General features: G+C 41.5%; 1 protein-coding gene across 5 annotated transcripts in view; it reads left to right on the top strand.

The window, feature by feature from the left end:
• Positions 1-20,228, top strand: part of RUNX1T1 (RUNX1 partner transcriptional co-repressor 1) — a 123,552-nt gene that overhangs the window by 14,586 nt on the left and 88,738 nt on the right. For 2 of the 5 annotated variants that reach the window (XM_068165877.1, XM_068165878.1), the window contains exon 2: positions 6,626-6,798. The exons of the other annotated variants lie outside the window; for them this stretch is intronic. In XM_068165877.1, coding sequence (XP_068021978.1) covers positions 6,711-6,798 — 88 coding nt within the window. In that variant the 5' untranslated portion in view covers positions 6,626-6,710. The remainder of the gene's footprint in view (positions 1-6,625; positions 6,799-20,228) is intronic. 5 annotated transcript variants of the gene reach the window in all.

Below are 20,228 nucleotides of genomic sequence, written 5' to 3'. Positions count from 1 at the left end.
TTCCATCTTTCTTTCTGTCTTTCTTTCTGTCTCTTTCCATCTTTCTGTCTTGTTTTGAAGTCCAGGCCTAAATGTCACCTTCTCTTACAAAGCTATTATTGGTTGCTATTGTTTTTATTATCCCATAGCTTCTCTGGGAAGAGAAGCATGGACGGGACCTCAGTGACACTGCCAGAGCAAGTCATCAGTGTCGGTGTCTGCTCCCCAGGAGGTCACAGGAAGCAGGTGGCTGTGCTAATTGTCCTCACTCCCAACTCTTGTCCTTCCTGGAGGCAATTTAGAAGTGGTCAGGAAATGTCAGGCCTACTGTGTTCCCCCAGGTTCACTACTTCATGCGTTCATAATAGCGTGAGGCATGTGGCAGGCAAGGGAAACTGTGTAGGAATCTTTCTGTGCTTCTCAAGCTCTGTGGCTACCTGGTTGGAAGGGCTGAATGCCATTGCTGCAAAGTGTGTTTAGGATTGTAGCTGGAATCCAGCAGAATAATGAAATAATTTTATGAAGCAAACAAAGCCAATCAAACAAAAACTGAAAGGTATTTTCCTAACAGAGTGTCTCTTTCAAGCTATTGCTGAAAGTGCAAGGTGAGAAAAACTACAAAACCTGACCATGTCTAGGAAATTATGATCCACTTCTAGCTGGTGAATGAAGGATGAGGAATGTAAATGCATTTCCTACTTAGGCCAGTTGGGTTTTAATTGTCTTTGTTGCAACTGCACCACCCCTAGTCCCAACCCTACATGGCACTCAGTGCTGTGCTTTAGAAGATCAGTCAGGGTCTTCCTCCTTTGGATGAGCGGCTTCTTGACTGACTGCTTGATTTTTTTAACAGAGGGGGTACATAGCCTTACAGAATTACAGAATCAACCAAGTTGGAAGAGACCTCCAAGATCAAGTCCAACTGATCACCCAGCCCTATCTAATCAACTAAACCATGGTACTGAGTGCCGCATCCAGGCTTTTCGTAAACACCTCCAGGGATGATGACCCCACCCCTCCCTGGGCTGCCCATTCCAATGGCCAAGCTCTCTTTCTGTGAAGAACTTCTTTCTAAGATCAAGCCTAAACTTCCCCCTGCACAGCTTGAGACTGTGTCCTCTTGTTCTGGTGCTGGTTGCCTGGGAGAAGGGACCAATCCCCACCTGGCTACAGCATCTCTCAGGTAGTTGTAGAGAGCAATAAGGTCTCCCCTGAGCCTCCTCTTCTCCAGGCTAAACAGCCCCAGCTCCCTCATTGCGCAGTTACCTCGCTGCACGTGTCACAGCCAACGCTGTAAGCCAAGTTTTCAAATACCACCGATAGTTCTTTAAGTGTCTTTTGGAATGTATCAACTCAAGTTGGATATGGTGTGATCCGAGTAAGAAATACCATGCTAATTATTTGTCTGCCATGTGCATTTTGGATGAAAATACCGAACTGCTCAGGTGTGTTCTTGGTTTTGCTGGGGCTACTTGCCTAAATCAGGTGGGCTGCAGGATTCTGTGGCCGGTGAATCATGCTGCTTTCTGAATCACTCTTGCAAAAATACCAGCCTGAAACGCTAAAAAATAATGAGTACCTTGTACTTGGGCTTGCATGTTATTTAAAGTGTAACATTTTAAAGTGGAATATTTCCTGAAATGTCTGTTTTAAAAAAAACCACTTTGCAATTTCCCTTCAGAAGGGAAAAGGTGTCAGCGTTGTGGAAGAATGTCTTGATTTTTATCCAGCTATTTGCTATTTAAGCTCTCCTCTTTTCAGTGCAAGGAGATCAGCTGACAACAGCAGCATCCAAATCATGTTTGCAGCTGGGCAATTACAGTAGACCCTAAGATCTGCGACTGTCAACCATAAACGCAGATGCCTTCAAAGTTGTGTTTTTCTTCCATGTGGAAGTCGTTGGCATGGAACAGATGCCTTCATTTTGGAGAAACCAACCTCTGGATATAATTGGTTCTCTCTTCTCTTGTCCTCTAGGGACAGACTCTCACAGATGAAATTAGATGAGGAGGGGGGAAAAAAGGCAGAGGCGCGCACACACTCACACATGACATGAAGCAGGAGTTTTCAGGATCCCTCTCTGTTTTGTCACATGGAACTGTTTTACAGCTGGAAGATTGCACTCCTGTTTTTAGCACTCTACACACATGATGATGCTGCTATATGGAAAAAAAAATGCAAATTTCTATATCTGGCCAGAGTTTATTATTAATCTAGGCACGCTTGTTTAGAAGTAAGACAAGCATATCCAGCCTGTTTTACTTTAGTGTTAAATGGTGACTTCTGCACTGCTGATGCTGGAGTCTCAGAAATGTAAAATTGAACGGCAGAAGAGACAAGATGGTTTAAAAAAAGCTTCTGTTGCAGTGGTGGAATCAAAGTATTTTCATCAAATAGTTTGCTAGTTGTTAACACGGGAAGGAAAAAGCAAGTAGTTGACTTCATGTTTCCCCTAGCACACAGGCATTCAATTAAGGAAGCACTTTTAGAGGAACTTCAGCAGAATGCATCTGATAAACACCTGTGCTGAGCTATTGCTGGACTCTTTGGGTAGGGTACCCAAGAGACTCTCTTCTTACTGCAGATACTAAAACTGCATGATGGTAATGGGGCATAAAGGCTCTAAGGGAGAATCTGCCCACCCTGTGCCCATTAAAGGCTTTGTCACCCTCTCTCCCCTCCAGTGCAACAGCTACCAAATCATTGTATCACAGTATCACCAAGGTTGGAAGAGACCTCAAAGATCATCAAGTCCAACCTGTCACCACAGACCTCATGACTAGACTATGGCACCAAGTGCCACATCCAATCCCCTCTTGAACACCTTCAGGGATGGGGACTCCACCACCTCCCTGGGCAGCACATTCCAATGGCCAATTCCTCTTGCTAGGAAGAACTTTCTCCTCACCTCGAGCCTAAACTTCCCCTGGTGCAGCTTGAGACTGTGTTTTATGGTATTCAGTACTATTAAAACAAATGAATACCAGCTTTGGGGTACCTTCACAAAGTCACCATGGCAGGCAGTGCTGTGTAAAGAGCTGTGGTATTCTTGGGTAGATTGGGTACTTCCAGGTGGAGGGTACAGCAGGGATTGGAGACTGTTGGGAGGCAAACGACCTGTGCTGCTACCCAGGGGCCTGGAGGTTTGTCCTCTCCGAATGCTTTAGCTTTCTGAAGTTTTATTTCCCAGCTCTTTTTTCTTTCCTTTTCTTTTTTTCCTTTCTTTTTCTTTTTTATTGTTTTTAATATATATTGCAATTTAGTGTACCAGTCCTGTTCAGTCAGCAGGTATACCCTTTATCTAGGCAAATGTGAATGTTCCACGAGCTGTAAGAGTGTGGTTGCTTTGAGGATGCTTGTACCAGTGTGAGTAGGTTTTGTTGGCAGCACACTGATGACCTGCATTCTGAGCTTGATTTTTGGATTTTAATGGCAATTGTCATATTTTACATGAGGAGTTTGCTACTGCTGAGGTATTTCTATCTTCTAAAAGCTGGGCAGAAGTGTCACTAGCAATGGTGAGCTTGTTGTGGGTAGTTGGTAGAATGTCTTTTAGACACTTGATGTAACTGGATAGCTGCAGTGGGGTGGCCTCCTTTGTTTCCCCTGCCACCCCCAAGCTGTGTTGAGTAGAGGGTACTCACAGGGACTTCCAGCAGTTAGAAGGAAGCCTGAGGCAAAGTTAGCTTTGAACTTTTCTGTGGGTATCCTATGGTGTAGGACTCCAGGTCTGATTTGCAGAAGGTAGCACAACAGCATGCTTCATCTCTAAAGAAACATCTATTAAGGACAAAATTTAACCAGAGAACTGCTTAGGTGATGAAGGGGTTTCTGGCAGTAACTGGGAAGTGCAGTGCTGGTTGATTTCTTTTGCGGCTGATCCTGATATTTGTAGTCTTTACATCCTATTAATTCCTTGAAAGATAAGCTGATACAAGAATTACTTGCCAGGGCAAATGGCTCCTCTAAAAATCTTGGCTGGGGTTATATGCTCCTTCTCTCCACATATAAGATAAAAGCACTGTGAATATGAGGTTAACTGAATTCAAATAGAAGACTCTCTCGAGTTATTGCATTCCTTAGAAAATAAATACATTTCTCATATGGTTGAGATTGATCAAAAAAGTATTCTGTGTGCCAGTGATTACATTCCCATCTGTGATTAAGGTTTTCTGTCTGCATCTGGTTTTCACATTATATTTCTGTAACAAGAATCCTTTATATGGCAGAGTTCACTCTCTGTATTTTCTATTAGCTGCAGCTTGAACTACTGCACGGATCGCAGATTTACACATGTGGTTTTCATTACTTCATACCATTGAGAAAAAGTAATATTTGTTTGGGAAAGTATGTTTTTCACAATTTCCATGGTAATACAACATGTTGATCCTTTTTTATAACACTCTTGTAAGGCTACAAATTGTTTGAGGCGTTCTGCTTGCAGCGAAGTTCAGGCTTTAGACAGCCCTGCGCGTGCATTCGAACAACAGCAGCAGTTGACAATTCAGGAGGCAAAAATACACTTAAAAAAAGGAGATTAGCGTGGAATGGGTATAGCAGAATGCATCCATCACTTTGGAAAGTGTGGCATGTAGAGAAAATGAACGTGGGGCTGAAACAAAGGAAAGAGTAGTAAGCTGAAATGATGTCTTCATTGTAGCCGACAGATGGGCACTGGTTTGTGTTTTTTTCTGAGTTAGAACATTTTTTTTCCTTCTTCTTCACAGTAAGAAGTTTAAAAATCTTCTACCAGTCATGAAAAAGGAGTGTGCTGTGCAGCAGGCACACATACTGAATTGTTACGTTACACAGAACCATGGAATGGTTTGGGTTGGAAGGGACCCCCAAAGGTCGTCTCTACATCATTTAGCATATTTGATCATAATTATTTCTAGTGGTCAAATTAGTCAAATTTAGCAAAACATGAGTGCATCTTTGCAGATGGCTGCTGGGTGCAGTTCTGAATCCAAAATGTGATGTTCATTTAATGTTCCACTGTAAGCCCGTATTTCAACCAGATTGTGCTATCGTCACTTGGTAGAAAACTTCATGTTTAAATGACCCCAGTGTAATCGGTGGAGCCACTTGGTCAGTGAGGGGTGGTTCAGCTTTGGTAGGGGCGTTGAGTTTATGGTCATAAAGATCAGATCAAACAATACCAACAGTTTAGGGACTGTTGTACACATCTATGGAAATGTGTTATGCAAACATCTGCCCAATTGGAAACCACATGATTCAGGAGAGGACACAACTGAGAGGTCAAGGTGTTGCTTATATAAGAACACGGTGACAGCTCAAGAATTTCATACAAAGTTCAGAATGTTGTTAGCAAAATGGTCATTGCACCCAAGCTGGAGAGTCAAAACCACATTTTGGAGGTTATTTTACAAACACCAAAGGTGGTTGTGTCATACTGAAAGCTTCACGGTTGGGTTGAGTCCTGCAGTCCCTCCATGCCTCTCCTTTTCAGTGAAATCAACAGAATTTTGGCTTGTGTCAGGGCTGTGGGGTAATGTCCAACCACAGACAGGAAAGAAAGAACTTTGAGTGGTGAACTCCTTTGTTCTGTAATCTTAACTTTAGCTGGGGAAGGTTTGTTTTGATTTGAAGAGGGTGCTTGTTAGTGGGAAAGATTGCAATTTCTAGCACAAACACAACTGTGATGTTTTGCAAATGCCCTTGGGCAATACATTTTTGCAGTAAGGTCTAGTCCAGGAGAGGGTTGGGGCTGAGTTCTCTGTTAGATGCATGCAGCTGCGACCAGATCTTTTTGCATGCTTAACTTTATGTCCCCAAATACCTGAATAGTGGATTGAAGCATGTATGTGACTGTGTGTGCCTGGCTGTGGAAACCCTTCTGCCTTGACATAATTGCAGCCCCCTGAAAAGCATATTAATGTCTTGGAAAAACTGACAACGCTGTAATACAGACTCCTACAAATGACAAAGTGTTTGTGTAAGCCAAATAAACAGTTTTGGTAGGTGTTGGAGTGGGAGGGGAATTCCTTTTCAGAAGTGGGAGAACGATTTGTAAATACATCAATAGCTTTTCGATCTCCCTTTGTTTAAATGTGTTTGCTATTGTGACTTGACTTGCCCAATCCAAATCAGTACAGTGATGTGTAATTGCAAGGTCTCTATTTTCAGTACCCATGTTCATTTAATAAATAGTGCTCTAGAGCTTCCTTTGAACCAGGTAAAGTATGTAATATTTTGTATTATGTGAATGTATTTAATGCCAAACATTTTAACAGAATTAGCTAATAGTTGTTTTCATGGTAGAATACAGGCTGCCCTTACTTTGCTGCCCTTTGTATGTCACAAACTGTTTTAAATGAGCAACTTCTGAAACAGCCTTTGTCGAAGAATTAATACAGTTTTAAAGTACAGCTTTCTATGAACTAACAAAACATGGGTAATTGATTTGGAATGATAGCATTTCTGTCTTACCTTTTTATTTAAGACTACTATTATCATGCAAATGAAGGGGTGTGGTGCCTCAAACTACCTGTGATATGTGCTTCTTTTTTTTCTTTTTTCTTTTCTTTGTTCTTTCTTTTTTATTTTTCCTTTTTTTTTTTTTTCTCCTTTTTTCTTTCTTTTTTTTTTTTCTTTTATTTTCTTTTTCATTTGTTGTTGTCAATAGAAAAGATTGATCTCTGGGCTGGTGAACGTAATATCTGTCCCAGTCAGAAAAGGGAAGAGGAAATTAGCAGAGCGGTTGGTGGAGAATGATATCTGTCAAAAGAAACACTTGGAGAGCACTGAGTTTAGTGATAGGTGACTGCCGGAAAAAAGGGAACTTTGAATTTTGTCAAGGTAAGGAACAGAAAAATATTTGATTTTGTAACGTGCATACCTTTTAGAAGTTATTTTTACTACCTGTACCTTGCCTTGTAAACTCTAACTAAAAAATGAATCTTTCCCTTCAGCCGCTAAAGAGTCTGCCTAAATCAATGAAGGCAGTGTCTTCCCTTCAGTGTCACTGAAGAGGAGTACAGCAAGGCCAATAACATCCCTCAGTGATGACTTTTCTAGGCCTTCCTTAGCTGAAAAGTACATCTATGTGAAATTTGTAACTGGGGGTTTTGGGGGTTTGGTGCTATATGTGTGCTTTATGTTGCATGTCAATGTTACATGGCTGGGCTATGAAAATAGTAAGAATGTTCAGTTTCCTGAGCTGTGAATTGGAACAAGATTTGCAACTGGGTTAAGGGAGAGTTATAATCGCTTTGGCAAACGGGTTGTGTTTGTAATTTAGTGGAAGCCTCTGGTAAACTCATTGCATTGGGAATCTGTGATAAATCTGACTGAGAATGGATATTTCTGCTGTTATGTGCAAAGTCTTTTTTTCATACTGGAAAATTCAATATGCTATGGCAGAACAACATTTCTAGATAACCTACAACTGTCATTCCAGTCTTTACTGTTGCTACCTTTTTTTTCTCTTAATATGGTTTGTCTAGATGGCAAGAAGCTACTGAACTGATTTGAAGTGCTTTCCACCGCTTGGATACTTACTTTCTCGGTGCTGGAGCATTTCACCTGTGATGTAACTTTGATAGAGAATGGTATCAAAACAAAAGGAAGAGTATCTGGGTAGTCTAGGCTGTGCTCTGGTTAGTTTTGCAGGCATCTAGGCCTTGATCATATCACTTGTCACCCAACCCAGCATGCCAGAGCCCATGCTGCCCTGTTTGTGGGGTGTGGAAAGGGGATGGAGCCCAGCTGAGAGAGCAGTAGGAGGCTCTGCACATCATGTTGTAGCAAGGGGCTGGTGCTGAGGTTTTGTGCACCAGTGTGAGCGTGCTTTTAAAAAATTAAATCCTATTAAAAATGAATTTGCATTCTAATTCGACTTCCTAGCTCAGCTTAAAACAAGTAAATGCTTCTCTGGGACCTTCCTGTACACAGGCAGCATTGGAAAAGAGTGGATGGAGATAGTCTTTCTGGGCTGCTTCTTGCTCTTTTGATTTGCTAATGTATCAGCGTACAGCTTCTGACTGACTCTTTTTTTCCCCTACCTGTTTTTTTTCAGTGCTTGTGTAGCTTGCACAGGTGGCTGTTGGTGGGTTTCTTTTGCCATATGGGTCGTCATAAAGGATTTAAAAAATAAATAAATGTAAAACTAAAGATTTCATGCCTGAAGCACGCAGCGCTGGCATACTAATGGGAAGCTTATTGTGCTTTATTGCTGTCAGAGCACGTGCAAGATAATGGAAATTTCCTACAACTTAGGAGAAAGGCATGTTTCCTAATACTATTCATTTTTATAGAAAGAGGGAATTAATATGACTGAAATTCAATTCATCTTTATGAAGTCCAAATGATCTAGTTGTACTACTGAAATATTCATAGGCAGGAGGAAACGGCACATGAAGCACTGGGCAAGTCAGGCTGCCCTGTATCACCTGGGTGCAGGATGTCTCTGCTGTTGTGAAGTTGCTCTGTACCGAGTGATTCTCACTGTAGCCTTAGACCAAAACACATCCTCCAATAACACAATTTACAGAGGTAATGCTGCTGTGTAGTTTTCACCCTGATGATGAGGGTAATTCAAAATGGCTTTGTAGCTGTTTACAAGAGAAGAGTGATCCGTGGTAGTTAGCAGTTGTTAGGTCTTTAGATTGGGCATTCTTTGACGTGTACTTGAAAGGGAGTGACTGGGTGAGGTACCTACATCTGGATGGACGTTTGTCACACATTCAAAAACTATAGTCTCACAGAGTCACACAGAATGGACCAGGTTGGAAGAGACCTCCAATATCATCAAGTCCAGCCGATCACCCATCCCTGTCTAATCAACTCGACCATGGCACTAAATGCCTCATCCAGGCTTTTCGTAAACACCTCTAGGGATGTTGACCCCACCACCTCCCTGGGCAGCACATTCCAATGGCCAATCTCTGTGAAGAACTTCTTTCTAAGATCAAGCCTAAACTTCCCTCTGCACAGCTTGAGACTGTGTCCTCTTGTTCTGGTGCTGGTTGCCTGGGAGAAGGGACCAATCCCCACCTGGCTACAGCATCTCTCAGGTAATTGTAGAGAGCAATAAGGTCTCCCCTGAGCCTCCTCTTCTCCAGGCTAAATAAGTCTTAAAAGGCCAAGAAATTAGCATTTCTCCAGTCTGAAATTGGGATGAGTGGTTAGAGATGAGGCCATCACTCCTGGAGCTTCATTTAATATGGGCTTCATGGTGCCCAAGGAGATTTGTCTTGCTATTTGAAACCAAAATGGAATAAAAGGCAAAATAAAAGGTGTTTGACTCTATCGCCTCCTTGAAGCAGTGTCCTCTCGTAGCATTAAATTACCTTCCTATGCTTATGCTTTTGAGATCCCTTTTCTACATCCTCCTCCATCTTTTGCTCTTGCAAACCCTTCCTGGTTTCTGTCTTTCTCCTCAAAATAATTGTTTGCTTAGCTGTGTATCTTAAAGAGTACAGATTGAAAGAATAACTCCCCTTCTAACACAGAGCAGATGCAGAAGGGGACGAGTGTATTATAGACAGTGAATTGTCGTTACACAGCTCACAATCAGATTTTCATCTGTTCATGTGGTGCACACCTGTGGCTTGCTGGTGTTGCTCTTGATTGGAGTGTGAGAGATCTTAATGAAAAACAAAGCTGGGCTGACAAGAAGAGACTCCAGGGCACACACAGGTTACTTCACATGTAGTAAGAAAGTGAAATCTGGAATACTCTGGTTTGGAGAGAATGCCTCCTGACGAGGGAGTGTGCCTGGGTGACTCTGCAAAGGAACCCTGGGCCCTGCTCCTTGCTGCCTTACAAGTAAAGCGTTTTTCTCTGTAGGTCAGGTTGATTTGGACCAGTGGAGAGCAGTGGCTGATTTCTCCAGCTTACTTTCTGAGTGAGTAAGAGTATCCTGGGCAGGAATCCAGCTTTTGAAGTACAAAGAAAATAACCCATAATCTATATAAAATGCTGGTGGATGGGGAAGGGAGGAAATTTGCAGGAGAATAACAGAGTTTGAGAACAATTGTGTTAAAAGCAGAATGTAAGGGGAGTGTGTGTGTGACATTAGTATTTATTTTAATTTGAAAATACGGTCCTTGAAACGTTCGGGGTGAGCAGGGGACAAGCTCTCATGATACGATACATTTATTAGTAAACTGAAACCAAACACTCCAGCTAAAGCTGAAGTTCCTTTATTCAAAGTGATTTGTTTTCTTTCTCCTGAGTTTGTAGAGTTTAGGTTATTTTTCTTTCTTTCTTTTTTTCCCTTTCTTCTTTTCCCCCCACTTTTGGTTATATGCTGTGGCTCTGATAACATTAATGGGCTTTGCCCCACATGGAGCAGCGAGTGTATTGTAGCACTGCTTACTGATCCCAGGTCAGTGTGATGCGTGAAATCAATTTATTTGAATCTCTTTGCCTGTATAGGAATTTGGCAGCGTGCCAGTTGTTTTCATTTAATGTTCTTTGTGTTGAACACAGGCAAGCAGGCATGCTTTTGTACTCCTCTTTCTTCTGGGCTCTTCTCTTTTCAGCCAATATTCCATTCTGTGGATTTTTTAGAAAGAACTAGGAATGTGTTACCTTTTTTAAAAAAGAGAAAAAAAAAGGATTTTTGTTTAAATAGCCTTTAAAGAGCATAGAAAGTAGGTCAGTCGCAGAGCAGCAGCCTGTGTAGGGGTTTCACTGTGTATAGGTGGTAACACCTGCCTTTTCTTCTTTCTTAAATTTGGGGGAAAAGAGAGAGAAAACACCGGTCTGTTTATTTTATGCTGCATCCTGTGGTTTCTGCCATCTCGGAAGACAAAGGCTCCTCAATAACGATTAAATCAGGGTAATTTTACTTCTTAATACATGTGTTCATAGGGTGGATTGGAGATCTTTTTCAAGACCTTTTTCGTTTTGAGTGATGACCTTAGCCTAAGCATTCATTCGGGAAGTCCTCGCCTCTTCTTTCTGCCTGTTCAGTACTGTGGGTGTCTGGCAGAAAGACAGCTACCCCAAAATACCCAGTGCTTGCCTTTTCCCCTTCTTTTCATGGGCAAGCAGCAAGGCGTGTGGAACAGAGCAAGTAATTCAACCATTTTTAAATGGGGGGAAAAAAAAGAAAGATCAGGGCTAGACAGGAGTAGGTAGACAGGAGTAGACATGTCCAGGAGGATTTGCTGCAGAGCTCGGTGTGGGCCCCGCCGGTGCTCGGGGCGGTTCGTGCGGAAGTCGATCGGCAGAACCGCGGAGCCACAGCGCAGGGGTCAAACTCGTACACATCAGCCCCGTTTCCTTGTTTAATTACCTGAAGAGCAAAACATCCAGGCTGGGAGTGTGTGAAAGCCCAGTATCTCGAGCAGCAGTTTGCCGCTCTGACATCCTGCAAGGCCAGCCCAGTCTGCCCGCGCACGTCAGGGCGGGTTCCTGACAGCGGGCTATCTCTGCCGGGCCTGGGTTCCTTCCATTCAGGAGGCATTGTGTGGAACAGGGTTTGGTCAGGAATTTGAGGTTCCTGCCGGTTCTTCCAGCCCAGACAACCTTGTGACAGATAGGCCTGATTTTAAAATTTTTTTTTTTTAAATTATTATTTTAAAGAATAATAATGAGACAAAAAATCTGCTCTTTTTAGTCGTTTGGCATTGGTATAACACTGACTGAAACAAAACAGATTAACTCTTTTGCTTCTGACTTTGTGGCTTTTCCCTTTGGCTACATTCTTTCTCCCCCTGCTCAACCTCTTGTTTCCAGAGGTAGTGTCTTCTGAGAAGCTAAAGTCTTTCAGGTGGAGTTTGTGCTATGCAGCAAATAAACATTTGAAAACGTTAATTATTTGTGTAGTGCTCATTAACATAATCATCATTCTTGGCATTTGAAGTTTTTCATTTTAAGCATGGTTGGCAAGGTTATTTATCCCATGGATTCAAACCAAGCCAGTGTTTGTTCTGGCATGGCCAGTTAAACCAGTGGTGGCAGCTGTCAGTGCTTGCATTTGCCCTATCCATGTGATTTTTCAGATGTTCAGTTTGGTGTTACATTTTACAATGTTGGGATGGTGTCAGCTTGTGCTCCTTGCTTGTTGTAGCTGCTTCTTATTGAGGACATCCAACCGGTTTGAACTTGTGGGTGCATGAGGCAGGCTAAGTCTCGCAGATGGAAAGTGTTCATCAGGATGAACAGCTCAGGCTTTTATCTGAAAGATATTCATTTAGTTAATTTAGTTAAAAGTCTTGGATACTCTAGTTTTATTTGTGAGGTCTTAAAGTATGGCTTCTTGTTTGAATGATAAATGAAGATTATGGGTCTTCATTAGATAATTTTGATATTTTAAAGCACAGTGCTGATCGTAGTTGTAGTGGTAGAACATCAGGTCACAAGGCACAAGTAGTTGAGGGAGGGAACATAACAAAATAAATGGCTTTGCAGCAAAAATGAGTGTAGCATGTGACTGTTGCCTTTTATTGTGGTGGGCAGAAGCTGGTCCAAGAAAGATATTTGTGGAGGAGAGATGAAAGTTACTAAGATTTCATTTTCTTGTATGCTGAAGGCTTTCAGTCTGGTCTGTACAGTTGTATCTGAAGTCTTGGAGGACATTTTGTGTACTTAGTGGGTGAGACTTTTGAGCAGAAACTTATATTCTCCCTGCTAATACTGCATTAAGATTTTGGAACACAGATTTAAGGGTGTACTTTTCATCTTGCATGCAAACATTACCAGGAAAAGGTTCTGGGGACCCTTCATTAATAGAGGATAGCCTTCAGTGGGCATATGCAGCTGGGAGTCAATGATAGTGCAGCGGGACCAGAAGAGTCATTATGATCTATTATGCCACTAATCCTCTAAGAAGGATTTGCAGGGGATGGTGCAACAAAAGAGCTGTTACAGTGTATCAGATCAATAATTGTGATCTAATAAACTCTTAAATATGTACATAATCCATCACCTTTACAATCAGGCCCCCTTCTTCATTATGAACTCTTCAGACTACTCCGGTGTAAAGGTACCTTGAAGTAAAAGTTAATTACTTAGGTAGTTTTAAATATCACTTATCCCTTCATACTGTTTTGAAGCTGTGGTTTAAATGAGCATTGCTCGTAACTATAGGATTCCAAAAGGATGGTTTACGCCTTGTGATCAGTGCCATCTTCCCGTATGATTTGTACATGTAAAGGAAATTTTGTGTCTGTATGAAACTGCTGTTAGTTAAACATTTGCAAGTCCCTTCTTCCAGTGTTTGACATGCCCTTATGATTTTGCAGAGTTCATAATCTAATGCACTGTCCATGACCTCTACCTAACCAGTGTCCACCTCAACCAGCAGCATAGCAGAAGGAAGTTCTCTGTGGACATGTGGTGACAACAATAACCACACTGTCTTTCCTTCTTCCCATCAAATATCTGGCTTGTCCCTGAAAATGGCAGGAAATTACAGCCTTTAATCTATGGTTGCCACCTCAAAAATGCCTCAGAAATAATGGGTTTAAATCAGCATTCTGTTTGAAAAAGCATGTATCTGGGGCATGTCTGCAAGTCTCTGCTGTGATAATCTTACTCAAGGAGAGTTCTCATGGGTAACAGTTCCCAACCTGGTTTGGGCTTTATTAAAACTGGCACCTTGCATTATGCCCCAACACTTAGTGCTGCTCTTTGCAGATGTTCTCCTACTATGAAGTGGTGTAATTTGCTCTTGATATGAAATTCCACTTCATAATCACCTCTGCGTTCTCCTGCTTCTCTTCTAAATGGCTACAATGAAACATCATGTGGAGTCAAACATAATTAGATAAAAATGAAACAGTATTTAAAGGCCCATGTTCCTCAAGGCTCCTCCCCTTTCCAAAAGAAACAAAAATTCTCTGTCTTAGTTTTCCCCCGCTATGATGGGATTTGTTTGGGTCAGACAAAAAGCACAAAGCTTATGTCAACACATTATGGTTCCAGGGAGCATGGTGTGCTCCTCTGTTTGCACTTTACTGGCTTTTGTAGTGGAAACCTAACTGGCATGGTGTGTGTTCCTCAAGTCTTAAGAGTAGTGCTGATGGCTGACCTTTGACTTATGTGTTAATTGTGGGTAATATTTTATGGCAGTATGTACAGCTTCAGATTCTGGAACTTCTAGCTTTCAGGCTTAGCAGAGATGAGAGAGGATCAATGTCCAAAGCAGCAGGAGCAGAGATAAGTCATGTAGTGGATTGGAGAAGGGAGGTGTGTAGCAGGGTGAGGAGATGGCTCCAGAATCAAGAATGGCAGAGAAAAGACAGAGAGTACTGAACAGAAAATTGAGGGAAAAATGTGATGTGTAACTAAGGAAACAATGGAAAGGAAAATTTTCTTTGACTAAAATCAGTACCTTCCTTTGTCACTCACAAATAATAATGCATTTCCATCATCAAGGGTGGAATGAGCCTGTGCACTGATTCTGCTGTGTTTTGAGGCACCAAACTGCATTAGAGCAGTTCACCTGGTAATATTACGTTGCCATTTTAGCAATTACAGGGTCTGCCAGTGGGTTGTCCTATTACAACTGTGAGAGGACTCATCCATAACTACTTTTCTGTTACGACTTCTGTTCTCATCATGTAAAAAGGTGCCCCCTGCCTTTATGGCATTAGACCTTTTCATTCATCAGGCAAAGTTAAAGGAGTTGATGAGGAAGTGGCTTTTGCACCTGGCTCTGGAAAGCAAATACTTTCAGTGGGGAAGTGATGCTTTGCTCTCCTAGATACGCTCAGATATGTATTTGCAGTCTTCATTCATGGCACTCTTGAAATTGAAATTGCTCAGTCGTTGACAGATGTCATACTAAAATAAAAGCATTAATAGTAAACACTAACATGCTGTACAGTGGCACAGCAACAATAGCTTCCTATCTCAGCCCCTTTGAACAAAGCTTTTGTACCACTCTAAATGTAGTAAATGAGTACAAATTGATCAATATATGACAAAATGGTGAAGAAGGCGGGTCAAGAGGTAAGAATATTTCCAGAGAAAACATTTTTTCCCCCTGTTGATAATGGCAGAATGAACACAAATGGGTTTTGTCTTGCTGTGTATGTGCTCCACCTGGTGGATTTTCCTGAGAGTGGTTTTAATCCTTGCTAATAAGGGGAAGCTGGCTTTAATTAGGTCTAAAACACAGTAACAAGACTGAAGGCAATTTTGGGAGTAGCAATAGCACTGCAGGAGGCAGATTTGGGGAAAGAAAGCATTACAATTTGATCATTTCTCTTGGTCAGTACTTGGTCTATGAAGTCTTGGCACTCCGAATCAATTAATGATAACAGTTTACTCCCAACTCATCTAGAGATTAACAATTAAGAAGCCCAAATCTATGGCTAGTGGGGTTAGTTAGATGTGATCAGTGAAAGCCAGGATTTGCTATGGTTTCCCCTACAACTTGTGAGCCCTCATGGTAAGCAGCAGTGCTACTGAAGAGGAGAGATCCTGGGCTGAAGTGTCGCCGCTGAGCATTGGCGTTAGCTGGCTTTGCAAACATTGTTTTCTTTGGAATTCGTAGGGACTCGGTTATGCTTTGATCATCTCATTGTTCTCCTTAGGTTATTTTTTTTTTCCTTTAGAGTATAATGGCTCCCTAACAGAAGGTGAAGTTTAGAAAATAGTGTCTCCATATGCAAGGGATTTGGAGACCTTTTTATTGTCTTTAAAAATGTCATTCATAGTCCTCATTAGCATTTATTGTTGCAAGCGTACAAGCAGAAAATGTGAAATTGGTATGTCATGAATAGCTCCACAGAGCTCTAGAGCCCTGAAATTTTGCCTGCAGTGTGGTGTGGGGCAGGCATTGAGAGAAAGCTGGCCAGATGGCTGCCAGCACAGAGCAGAGCTGCAGGTTTTTGTCTCTGGTGCTGAGAGGAGGGAAAGTTCACTGGAGCATACGCTATCACCCCTTGCGCTTTAACAAAACTAACTCGCCATCAGTCAAAACGGGGAGGTGGTGACATTGAAACAAAAGTTTTCAATATAATGTAACAGTCCTTGTCAAATGAATAAAATATGTTTAGTTAGTGTCACAAATATTGATGTGTTACAAAGAAAAATGCAAGGCTGGAATTTATGGCTGGTGATAGATAGGCTTTCACACAAATATGCTCTCATTATCTTTATTATGAAAATCCTATGCATTGAAAAGACATCGATTAGAGGTCAAAACTAGGGTTAATATACTACAGCAGGAGGAGTTTCCCTACCCATGTTAAACGAGCAAACACCCCGAGCTCAAAGTGAAAAAGCAACTGATGGCTTGAAATGTTTGGTTTGGTTTGGTTTGGTTTCTTTCCTTTTTTTTGGAGTCTTAAAATAAGAGCCCATGTCAGCAGGACAAGATAGTCTCATCCAGACGTCACCAGGTCACCCTGAAAGTATTCTTTCTCCTGTCAGTAAGACAACATCTTTGATATTTTCTTGTGTCCTTTCAGAAGATCAAATCAATAATTTTTTTTTTAAAGTCCACCAATGGTGTCTATGCTTAGGTGGTGACGTTTCACATTCCTTTGAATCTGAATGAGGATAGAAGTTAACAGGCGACTCTAAGTTATGTTACCTACATTATGGAACAGTCTGTAATAACAAATGGAAGGCAAGACTTGGTTTAGCCCAGATCAAGTGAAAGAAATAAATAACAAATCATATATATATATATATATATATATATATATATATATATATACACACACACACACACACACTCAAACATACACACACACACACACACACACATATGTGTTTTGTTACTAAAATGTGTTCAGAGAGCAGAAGAGCCATGCATTCTTTTAGACCTGAAGCCTAAGCTGTCCTTCATTCTGAGTCGATTAATTGTTTGGAGGAACTGTCCTCTTCTCCTATGATAGCTCTTTATCTATATTTTCAGTGTTTTAAACCCTGAAATGCACCTGAAATGCCACTGGGATTTTTGGCAACATTCATCAAGGATGAATTTTTTGGTTTTGACTTTTCTGGGTTTTTTTGACCAAAAAGCCATAGGCAATCTATGTTCCCAAGTCTGATCCATTGCCAAGGTTGCTTTTCTTAACAGATTATTCAAAATCCACTTTAGAGGACTAATTTCTGATTATCCCATTGAAATAATGTGATTTTTGAGTTTTCTTAACTGGAAAAAAGGGATGAATGTTTTCTCACCACAAATGATTTTAACCCAGTACTAGAGGTAAAATAATGAAGAGTTGCTCTTAGACAACCTAGAAAATCTTCTTCCCAGCTTGGTGGCTCTAGCTGGGACTCAACTATTCAACTGTTATGTGTATAGGTAATCTCAATTAAGCTGTGTTTCACCAAGCTATCTATGTTGTAAGGGTCCCATTTGCAATTTTTCAGAAGTCCAGAAAGCTTTGCTTAGGGAAATGTTTAGTGTTATCTGGCAGACGCTTTGCGTTGCGTGCATTAAGAGCTCCTGTTAACAGATAAGAACATATCTTAGTGCAATATTTCAATGCTATTTCCCAGCAAAGAATTAGAAATTTCTTAGTTGTCCTTCTTTATTGGCTTGTGCTCTTTCGTGATAGTGCAGTAAAAAGAAGGGGATGGGTAGGTAGAATGTCAGGGAAATAGCCATACTGAGGGTATCTATTCCAGTCCCAGGTGGAATACTGTTGGACTAGATGATAGGAGATACTGGGCACTCAGAAATTGGTCAGCTCCTCCTGAAGATGTTGCTTTTACTGTACTTGGCCTGGACAATCAACTGAATAAAGTTCAGAAAGCATCCAGAAGTGGTCATCCCCCGTCCCCCCCCCATCAGCTCTACAGCTCACACATTAGGTGGGTTTGCCCTGTCAGTGGGATGCCTTAAGAAAACACTAATAGCTTCCAGCTGGGTGGAAAATCAAAACGTTTGGGGGCTGACAAAACTAGGAGATTTGAATTTGAAAGCCCAGCTAATGCCTCCATTTTTATTTACCACTCGCCCATAAAAGATTATTTTCCAATATGTCAGCCTCATTTGGTGGCCAGTGGTCTGAAAGTGAAAGTGGAACAAGCAAGCGGGGAAATCTGGACATTAGTGAGTCCGCCCTTTCAAGCTGGTGTGCCACTTTGTGGAATGGCCTTCCCTGAGATTGGGGGGGTCCTAATGACCATTCATCAATGCTCGTTGACTGATCATTGAGTGCCTTCGCATTCAGTTTATCAAGTCTTGCACATAAAAAGTCAGAATAAGCATTATTCAGCTTTGTTAAAGCCAACTAGGAGTAAAATGCTCCATTTGAACCCATTTTGCCCTTGGTTTTTCACTTTGTTAATGCAGTCCTGCTTAAATGAGTGCTTTTATTGGGTCGGTTAGAATATCTGAAACTATTAATTCTCTTGTATTGAATAGCTGGTGGCAGGCCAGAGCAGATGGGGTAGAAAACTATTTGGTTGGGTGTATTGCTTTCAATTAGGATCAATGAGGTTTCAGCTCCTTTGAATTAACTCACTTAATACCCACTGTGTGAAGTCACAATGTATCACAACAGTCTGCTAGAACTAGAGCGGGAAGTTGAGAAGTCCTACAGAAAAGCTTTGAGTTAAATTCTTCCTTCGCTGTTAATAGAGAGCTTTCATTAACTACAGATGCATTTCAGTGGACTTCCAGGCCCTGTTATTAAGCTAGGTTTGTGCAAAAGGCAGCCTCTCTGCTTCTGAGGGGGGATCATATGGAATTTCTCTTTTCCACCAGATCCATGTCTTCGTCCCCTTACATCATCAACTGCATTAAAATCTTTCCTTCCCCTTCAAATATATAAACATGGAGACTGGTTCCTGCCCTCTTTATCCATTTTCAAAATCAGGAGATGTGGAGGATTATTTAAAATTACTTCATAAAGTGTTTTGCATGGCTGTCAATGAAGGAGCTGATTCCCACCCAGGAAGGTGTCACATAATACATACTATAAAGTAACTGGCCGAAGATGGTCTTCTGGATTTTTCGCTCCCTTTGTATCCCTTTCATTTTGGTCTTGCACATAGTGGTGACTCTTGGGATACAGCAGAATTGTTCCCATGTTAAAACCACTGCCGTTCCTTTCTTAGCTGAGTTGTACAGGAGTGGGCTGCCCACCTTTGCTTGGCCTGCTAAAATGTCAGACCTGGTGCAAAACCTGTTAGGGCAAGCTTTAAGTGACAGCATTAAAAATGGGCGTGGGGAGGGGAAAGCGAATAAATACCCACAGATATTTATTCAGGGAGGACTGCCAAATGGGTTGTAGCCTGCCTCAGTGTATTAAATAATGAGAGGGGAAAACTATTCATGCAGCTGGCTGCTTGAGAAAATGCTGAAGTAGTCTCAGATGCACAGGCATTCTGTTAGCCCCTTCCACAAGCAGACTTCTAGGTGAGAATCTCCAGGGATCCAGGTTTTGTTGACGTGGATCAATTTAAGTGGCAATTACTGTAGTCAGATAACAGCTTAAAAAGGCTTTTTACACACAGAAAAAAAAAAAGAAAAGATGCATAATCACACAGCATATGGAAGTTCAATTTCGTGAGCTGTGGTCTGTGGATTTACAATGTACTGATATTAAGACCTTCTTTTAAGAGTGAATATTGTTCCGTTTTATTACAACGCCTCATACCTTTGACATGTTACTTTATACTCTGAAGCCGATTCAGGCTGCATCTATGTTGATGAAAGGTTGCATTTCCGACTGTGAAAATGTTTTTCCCTTCATGTAGAGTGTGGCATTAAAGAAGAAAAAACAACGCAGCAAATGCAGTGCTCGCTGACTGGTTTTAAATAGTGCATCAAATAATAAAACAAAGAGAATGGTAAATTCTTTAAAGGCCTCAGTGGCGCAGGCTTTGCTCGTCCTCCTTTTTCCTTGCTGCTTCTCCCTTTTCCCCCTGTGCTTTTCCCCCCTCCATGAAAGCAGTCTGTCATGAAAACGTTTTCATGTTTCGGTGTTTTTCTTGAGCTCTCTGACACTCAAAAATCCATTAGAGAGAACTTCATTACAGCAGCTATCTGCCACAGATGAAGAAAAGACCTGCCTCAAGTAGCAGAGACGTTAGATTGTGACTGCCTGCCGGGGTGTTTACTGGGGCGAGGGGAGCTGCTGCTGCTGCTGCTGCTCTGATTGCATTGAATTTGCCAGTCCTGTGTTTGAAGGCTCTCTCCTATTTAAGTGAAGCTCAAAGGTGACACTCGGGTAATGTTGCAAAGTTATTGTGGAGATATCAGTAAATTAAGTGAGTTATCTGCTTTAAGTGAGAAATATTCATGAGCCCAGTCCGGATATTGGAAGGGTTGTTATTTTGTGCTTAATTCTGCATGTGTG

This window comes from Melanerpes formicivorus, unplaced genomic scaffold (assembly GCF_026170545.1).
Source record: "Melanerpes formicivorus ecotype bairdi unplaced genomic scaffold, bMelFor1.0.p_v2 SCAF_94, whole genome shotgun sequence".
In the NCBI taxonomy this organism is placed as follows: domain Eukaryota; kingdom Metazoa; phylum Chordata; class Aves; order Piciformes; family Picidae; genus Melanerpes; species Melanerpes formicivorus.
Note: the sequence above shows the minus strand (reverse complement) of the source record. Positions and strands in the feature narration are given on the sequence as shown.